The sequence below is a fragment of the Aphis gossypii genome, unplaced genomic scaffold (assembly GCF_020184175.1).
Source record: "Aphis gossypii isolate Hap1 unplaced genomic scaffold, ASM2018417v2 Contig00365, whole genome shotgun sequence".
Classification (NCBI taxonomy): domain Eukaryota; kingdom Metazoa; phylum Arthropoda; class Insecta; order Hemiptera; family Aphididae; genus Aphis; species Aphis gossypii.
The window spans coordinates 41,538-51,151 of record NW_026083079.1 but is presented as its reverse complement, the minus strand read 5'-3'; the positions used below and the strand labels follow the sequence as shown (position 1 = coordinate 51,151).

At 32.8% G+C, this 9,614-nt stretch overlaps 1 protein-coding gene across 1 annotated transcript; it reads left to right on the top strand.

The window, feature by feature from the left end:
* Positions 1–5,771: 5,771 nt before the first annotated feature.
* Positions 5,772–6,257, top strand: LOC126553884 (uncharacterized). Its single transcript, XM_050208996.1, has one exon. The coding sequence runs from the start codon at positions 5,772–5,774 to the stop codon at positions 6,255–6,257; it is 486 nt and encodes a 161-aa protein (XP_050064953.1).
* Positions 6,258–9,614: the final 3,357 nt, after the last annotated feature.

Sequence of the window (9,614 nt, the reverse complement as noted above, 5' to 3'; positions counted from 1 at the left end):
AAAAAAAAAAATGAGATCGAAAATTCCTTTCCCGCGCCATGCCACGCCACGCCACGCGACATCTCCCGCGCCGTGGGATCGTATGGATTGCGCCTAGACAGGCTCGCCTGAATTTGGCGTGGTATATAGACAAACCCGCGCCTCGCGCCTCGCCACGCGCCGTGGGATCCCGGCTTGAGTAACTCTAATTTGACTCTGGTATATTTTAACATACAATCAAAGGAGAATCCTGGTGCTGTATAGTAAAAAGATGGGTCCAAACAGTATGTGGTTAAACATAGGTCTCTGAAGTTCTCAAACACGTCAGCCAACAATAAAACATCAATTTTCAGATATAGATCACTGTATTCACCCAAAGTCTTGCATCCAAAGTGACTCCAAACAGTTTTTGCATGTTCATAATCTTCTTCTTGTATATTTGATTCTGCTAGTGTACTGTAGAAATCTGCTTTCTCTGGTAAATTGGTTTGCTCCAGCTTGTTCCAACCATCCGTATACTCATAAGGGTAAACACCTTTACGAGTAACGAGTGGCAAGTCTGCGGTATTAAAATGTTTAGCTGTTTCTCTAAACTTTTCGAACCCTGGTTCCGAGAGTGTTGATAAACTTGAAGCCATAAATCTTAATGTGTCGATGAACCGTATTGAAAAGTTGTTGGAAACGTGTTTTGAAAATGAGATGAATTTTTCTTCACTGTTTGGTATTACAGAAATTCTTTTCACATCGAGACCGAGTTCAGTTACAATAAAATGTGCATCATAATTCGATAAATTGTGAAAAAAACATGGTACAAAATTTGGTGTTTGAAGCTTGAGGTTGCAGGTATTACACAATGTTTGTCGAAATTTACCCGATATGTGACAGTGATCAGCAACTTTATGGTTTCTCACAGAGAAACCGTTTTTACATAAATTACATGTCTTACATAAATTATGTGCTTGTTGTTGTTCTGTAGTAAAGGTTATTGGTATGTTGGTTTGTAGTAATTTTTCAATGGTTTCAGCTATTTCAACGATACTCTTCACAAAATGTTCACCACCCACATTCTGATTATCTTCATCGCCACGAAAAATTATAGGTGAAGTTGGAATATTAAATTGTTCAAGCAGTTCTGCGGGAACGTCGTTATTTGCTTTAACCATAAACCCATAACTCATGGCCTCGTGTTTTTGAATAGCTTTTGTATTGTTTCCACATTTTTCATCTGATTTTTTTAGTAGTGCTTCAAAATCTGCATATATAACTATCGGATGTCGTTGAGTTTTTTTCCATTCGTCGAATTCTAACATCGATCCAGGAGCAGGCATTCGAGGTAAAATTGGTTTATGTGTTCCGCATATTAACTTGTGTTCTTCAAATCGTATGCGCTCATGTAATTCATATTTATTAATATTTAGAGGTTCGAACGATGTAAAGCACCGTTTACAAAATACAGCACGTCCATTATGTCGGGTTTTCTGTGATCGCACAAGTCGGGAAAAATTAGAGATGTAGGTAAAATGAGAATTTTCATCATCGGTTATTAGTAACAAGTCGAAATGATCTGTTTTTTCTTCATCTACCACCTTCAATGGAAACACTTCATATTTTGGAAATTTTTGCGGTGGTTGGAAATGTTTTTCGAGTCCGTAAACATTGACAGTTACATTAGGATTATTTTTTTCGAAAATGTTAACCTGATGTAATTTTGTCGGGAACGTGATACCGGAAAAATTATATTTTTCTTCGTGCGTTGTATAATTTTCCATACGTTGTTTATTTGAACCTGTAACGTGTTTTGCTAATATAGCCCACTTGAAGCACTGTTGGTCTGAGTTTTGCGGGTTGATTACAGCTTTTTTTCTTTCAATGAAATCAGGTAACGGAATATAAGACGATGCGCTCTTAGGCGTATATTGATAAACACCTAATAAAATTCCGTCAATACATTGTAGCGTATAACCACTTCCCTTGCTAGAATATTCGTCTTGTTCAGCCATTAATTTTATAATGCCTTCTTCAACAATTTCCCGTACACCAGTTTTGTCAAAAATCGGTCTAGCTGAGGTCTTAAATGAACGGTTCTCTGATGTATTATCAACATTTGGAATATTGTATGTAGCTTCCAGCTTTAAATTAAACTTGATCGGATGTTTAGACGCTTGTGATTTTAGTAACTCGACTAATTCAGATTTAATCGAATTAAAAAATTCGATATAGTTTTGAATATTTTCGATATTTTTTGCTTAATACCATACGACTTTTCTATTTGCAGAAGACGAAATTTCGATAAAGCCGGGAGACTGTACAAGAAGTAAACGTGCTTTTTTAGCTTTGATAGCAGACGTAGTGTTTGCGGAAGAAGCACGTTTCCCGTTATCGGTTGTAGTGTAAGAATCTTTAAAAAATAAAAATCCTAATTAATAACTAAAAATGTGTTGTCGAAAATGTCGCGAGTGATAAAATATAAATACCTGTATTAGCGTCTAGCATTTCATATGCATCCATTGCAATCATACAAATATCGTCATCAGATAACATGTTTGAACCACCAGCTGGTATATCTGGAACAGTTATTTGCGGTGCTATCTGTATATCTTCACGTGCGGTGGGTTGACGATGGGCAGGCACGTTAATGATACCTTGAAAAAATTATTTTAAATTAATATCATGAATGATGAGAAATAATATTATATAAATACATACCATGAAGATTTTTTTGGTGTCTATTAAGATGTGACTTGTTTTTAAATGTCGTTAGGCAAATAGTGCATGGGAATCGAATTCCGAGATGAGTTTTTTTATGAGTCGACAAATTACGCTTCGTGTTAAAAACCGATGGACACTTATCGCATTTAAACATGTTTAAATAAAGTGTTTAAACACTTGTAAAAATTGTTAATACTGTTGTGTGAAAACGCGGAAATAGTACGTACGAAATGGTTGTCTAGAACAGACTGAACGTACATCGACGGATAACGGAGCAAGTGTCTTAGCATTTGCGGTGATGAAGACAAATTAAGCCAGGGTTAGGTAAAATATTATTTGGGAATTAGGTATATCACTATAGATTTTTAACTATTTTGGGTATCATTGTATTGAACAGAGCATCGATAAAATTCCTGAAACTGACCTGCACGTGTCGAGAATAGACCGGTTGGGACAGGGCATTTTCGATAACAATAGAATACACTAGTGTTTTTCGATCAAATAGTCTCGTAAAACCCAACGACGTATTATTTAATTTGTAACACATTTTATATATGATTTATATAACTTAGCTAAATATAAAAAAACTATAAAGGTACTTACGTGCCATGAGATCCATATTTAAAAGAAAAAAATGTATAGAAAATGTATGTAGAAATGTGATGTTGCTTGTTGATCGATAAAAATACAACTAATTTCGAAAACTTTGGTTTTCGAAATCTTAGGATACATTTGACTTAAATGACCCAGGGTATACGTATTATATGAATTAAATAAACTGAATTTAGAGTCTAGACAGACGGATACTTACCTATACTATTGTTTGTTAGGGATTTCTTTTTTAGTGAGCTGTGTATTCAGACACGAACTTTTTAATTTAAATGTGGGAGAATACGCGGTGACGATCTATGGTGGTCATCGAGGGATGAGGTAGATGAAATATACATTTTGTTTTGATTATACAAATATATTTAGTATAACTACAATATTCTAAATACATCTTATAGAATAATACTATTGTTTGTAATGCAGACAATACTCTACATGCTTGTTATACTATAATTTTTCAAAAGGTAATATGCCTGTAATATGTGATAACAACAGGGATAGATAGCGTATGATAATTCGTCTGACTATTGTTCACAGAATTTATATTTATTTTGGAATTTATACTTTTTATTTTCACTTACAAATATTTTGCTTACACAGGGTGCTTTGCATAAAAAATATAATATTCTGGGATAGAATCGAACCGGGATATGTACAAACGTAACCAAACATATATTCCCCTGCTACTATTCTACCCCATTGACATGTATCATCAAAACTGATACATTTAAAGAAAAATTACACGGCCATATGAAAAACTTACTAGCCAAGCATTTACATGATGTGAGTACAATAATATGATAAAATAGTTCTGTGTATGATAACTGTTGAATATATACATTAATATGTGTACGGTAATATAGTACGGTAATATGTGTACGGTAATATAGTACGTGTGCAATAATATGATAACCATGGCGATGGATGTGGTGGAGGCGGGGACGGTGGCGGCGGGGGCGGGGGTGGTGGCGGGTCGGTGGCGGCGGGGTGGGGGAGGCGGCTCAGCTACGGCGGCGGGTCAGATGGTCAGACGGGTCAGCGGGTCAGCGGGATAGGTTCCAGAAGCCCCATTTTACACCTACTATAACTGAATACTGAAATTTTTGTTTACCCCTTGAAGTCTATATAATATTATTAATATTATATTCTGTGTATAATAATTGTGTCGTATAATACTCAAAAAATACATTTTTATTTCCTTTGAGATTCGAGTGATTAAGACAATACTGTACCAGAAATTTGTCATTATCATTATTTATCTTATTATGATTTAGCTAATGTTCTTAACAAGGTAATTTTTCTTAATAGTCAAGCTAATCAAAATTAGTAATTTAGTTATAATATTCATATGCAATTTGTAACGTGCTATTACTCTATAGTCATTTTATCAATTTTTTTGTTTTATGTTTCATCATTTTTGACACAATAAACAAAAGAAATCATTAATTGCATAATCAACAATTCTGTTTTCTTTAGTAATGCAATTAATGGCTATCCAGCGACAACACAGAGAGCATGATACCCATTCTACATATTCATCATCCGGTTGACAACGATGCTTATCTGAGTGCCAGTTACAGTATAAACATATATTTGTCATATCTTCAGAATTCTCTAAGAGATAAGTTTTGAAATATTCTATTTGAAGGTTAGGATCAAACTCTAAACTGAACTTAGAACTGTCCATAATTTTAAATGCATAATATATAATATAAACTCCACAATTAAATGCATCTTCTTGTTTTGGAACGTTTTCAACAGGGCATGGAATAGGTGTTAATAAAGGACATTATTGTGTATCATCACCGTAGATAACATCTGATTTCAATATTTCAAATACCCTATTGAAACGACCTTTAGATATTCGACCATCTGTGTCATATGGATTAATTGGGTCCATGATATAACACTGTCTGACTTTGAAATTTATAAAGACTATAATCTAGTGAGAATTTTTAACTAACCATGGCAGAATAACCATACTATCCTTAGTGCAAATAATTTTGTTATACTCTTCTCCAATTTCTTTTTTTTCCATCAGCAGTGTCACATCATTGCATGATAAAATATGAGTGTTTTTTAAATCCAGCTTAAAAGCATACGACAACAAACAAATATCTATAACAAAGTTACACAACCAATTTTTTCCAGGTAATGAATCAAAATCTGAGATGTGCAGATCGGTCATGATGTTACAATTTTTATCACTAGATAATAAATAACTATATTTTCCAACTAGATAGTCTTTATTTTTTGGCATCTTTATTCGTTTATAGTATGTCAAATCTTTAGGGAGCATATTTTGGTGAAAATCTTTAGATTGCACTGGTAGTTGAAACGGAGTTTTATAACTGCCAGGTGTCGAAATCGATTTCATTAAACAATTATCGTCGAATGGCTTACTTAAATCATGTACAACCACGTCGTTGTTAAAAGGCTCATCAACAGTAAATCTAGTCTCATTGTCACATTTGATGACCACAATGCTTTCAATACCATCGACCACTTTGGGTGAAAAGTTATTTTCATCAGCTACAGAGATCGAAGACCTTGGGATTTTTAACGACAAGGCTGTGAAAGGACGGTACTTAGTGGGTTGGAGATGTTTGTGTTGTTTCTCTTTTTTTCCCCAATTTTCTATTGCGTCCAAATGGTTATGGCTAGAAATTTCTGAGATTTTTCTTTTCCTATTCACTTTGGTATTTATCTGCCTAAATTCATTGACAAAATCTAATGCACGCGTACAAGTTTTTTTTCTAATATTATACTTTATTTGTTTGTGTGCATTCATCACACGCTCTCTCATAAGTCTTAAAAACCGACCGCACTTCCACCTTCGGTCACCATCAAGTATGTCAACTTTTACAGTTTTAAACCAAGATTCAACGGTAGCATTACTCTGGGGGGATTTCAATGCCATTGTTGAGTTTATTATTCATAATAGGTGTCCACAGTGCTAAGAAAGGTACTCACTTGACTATAAACTCGTGTAAATATGATTCATCGTAATATTCATTGCTTATATTTTCATTATTTACAGAACAATGGGGCAAGACGCTAGATTTTACATGTTCTTTGATAGACTGAAATCTACAGTACATCATAGACTTATTTGTGTCGGATTCGCATAGAAATTTATTTATTTCATCTGAATAATCTTTGCCTTCGTTGTTTGATTCATTCAACAGTTGATGGTTAACATTACACTTGTCTCTCATTGTATTAATAGTATTTTTAGTTTCTCCTGTACTACATGGAGACAACAATATTAATGAAAATATTTTAAACCAATTTTCAATATCCTCCAAACTCTTTGCATTAAACAGTAAACATATCCAATCGATAACATTATTTCTTTTCATCTTTTCTTCAGTCTTATTGTGATTTGTCTCAGATTGAAAGTATGTATATACATGGTTTACTATGATTTTTGTTTAATGATTTACACAGATGTTAATGATAGTGACATTAGACCCATCAAAATTTTCAACCAATACTCTGTAACACCAGTTAAGATAATCAAATATGGAAGTAAAACCATTCCATCCTATACACAATGCATTCACAATGCATAACTGAAATCTGTCACTATGTTTGTGAATACAGGCCAAGGCAGTTTGTGTTTCAAAACAAATGCTTTGAAAGCGTTCAACCATTGTGAAATTGCAACTATATCGTGTGCTGAACTAATCATCTCTACAACGGGACACGTTACACTCGAATTCCTAGGTAAAGGTACATTTACCACTAGAACATAGTAAAGTACTCTTTTGGTGTTCTTGTCAATTTTCCTGACCAATGTACCAGTTGCATCCAAATAACCAGTTACTGATTTTTGATTTTTAATTAGTTTTTTTAGTATGTCCAACTGTTCTTTACTATAGCAGTGTACAGACGGTATACCTACATGCTGTACAAAGTTGCTTTCTTTATCGTTACACATCAATAGAATATCATGAAAATCATCTTTATCATAATCATCAGCAGTCAAGGCCTCTGATCTGATTTTTCTAATGACATCATCTGATTTAATACCTTGCAAATTGCCACAACTCAATTGAGTGGGTGATGCCAAGTCAACAGTGTCTGACCTGAAGGAAAACGCTTTAGTCTTTTTTAGCAATTCTTTGTTCAAATCTCGCTGAAACCCTTTTACGTGATTTGTGAGACCATCATCATCTGGATTGTGATGATAATTCAAACCAGAACTATAGACATTTGCTACGAACGTTCCATTTGCAAGCTGGACTTTAATCCTAAAAGTCTTACACCCCTCATGGCTACAATACATGTACACATTGCAATGACTTTTAAAATATCTGACCATTTTCGCATTAATAACACATGTATTGTTCACAGTTCTAAGGCGCTTTCTGGACATAATAGGATATTTTGTTTTGTCCAAACGGGTTTGACTTTTGAAGTTTGTATAGTTCATAAGGGACCATTCTTCAAATGAAAATTTGAAAGATCCTTCAAAAAACACAAAATCATGGTTTTCATACTGTTTAGGAAATTGATTTTTTGTTTTTAGAGGTAGAGCAATGCCAGACTTTACAGGTGTTTTCTTATAATAAGCATTCCTGAGGGGGCTTGCCGGCTTGGTACATGATGTTTTCCGTTTGTTATTTTACTTGGGGTAACAAACACAGATTCATCATTCGTGTTTTCTGGTAGAATTGGAGTACTACTAGGTATTAATGGATCTCTCTTAGTTTGAATGAAATCAATTTCTGCCGATGAATTTGTATATTCAAATGATATATCATTGTCATTATGCAAAAGTTCAAACTCTGTGTGCACAGTATAAGAAGTACAATTTTTAAAAATATCAGCATCATTATCAGAGTTTTCATTAAAACAAAAACTATTTGTATCAATTATATTGTTTGTGTTATCCATTTGTAAACACGATGACAGATTGAAATACTTTTTACATTGTTTGTACACTTTATATCTGTTAACTTTATTTATTGTAACTTTAATGTGTCTACATATGTTAGATAGAGTTGTGTAATTATAATTTACAAAATCGTTAGCCGTGTAATTACAATACTCAATACATTTTATTATTTTATTATTATTAAATTCTGATTTATTAGCTATAACATCACAGTTCATAGTTTCAATACACTTTCGAAGAGATGAATTTTTTCTTTTAATAGCATTCACTATAGATTTTTTCAAATTGTGATCATTACCTTTCTTAAAAATGGTCATGCAAATATTACTTACACAACTATCTGAAACCGAGACATTCTCAAATTTTAATTCTGGATATTCGGTGTTAATATAATGAGCTACCTCTTTCAATTTATATTTTAAACTCATTTTTAACCTTATAAATTATTACTTACAGTGTCTGAAACAGTAATTCTTAGACACTTTTGATTGTCTGAAACAGTAATTCTTAGACACTTTTGATTGTCTGAAACAGTAATTCTTAGACACTTTTGATTGTCTGAAACAGTAATTCTTAGACACTTTTGATTGTCTGAAACAGTAATTCTTAGACACTTTTAATTGTCTGAAACAGTAATTCGTCGACAGTCTTGAACGTCTGAAACAGTAATTCGTCGACGGTTTTGTGTCTGAAACAGTAATTCGTCGACACTTAAAGCTGTCAGAGTCTATACTCCTCGGACAGCTACAACAAACTACAACTAAAACTAAAAAATTAAAATTGAACGAAATCCAAAAATTAAAATTAAATGAAATAAAAAAATTAAAATTAAATGAAATAAAAACAATGTTAAAAATAAAACACAATAAAAAATTAACAATATTATATATTTATAACAATTAAATGTTTATAATGAACACTGTATAATAACAAAATTGAAAACACGAGGAATAATTCGAATAGTAAATATTTCTAACAATTAAATGTTTAGAATTAACACTTGAAGAATACCGCAGAAACACCGAAGTGAATTCGCAAGGAAAAAACTGCGGAAAACCAAAGTGAAAGCGCGAGGAAAAATCGGAGAAATACAGAATAGAAAACTTGAATAAAAACCTGGATCACTTGTGCCTGTAAATACATACATTTTAATTAATGTAATTAACAATAAATATTACTGCATACAATAATATTTTACACTTTAAGAAATCATCATTAAACTTGTGACAATGCGACACTGACACACATGTACAAATACAACACAATATTATAAAAATACAAACATATTAAAGACATGATTATTTTAAATTGAAAAAAAAGTATGAATCGTTTACAAATTATTATTACTAGGAAAACAAACACTAATTTTAATAAAAATCTTCATATTGTACAAATATTGTAATACATGTGCTGA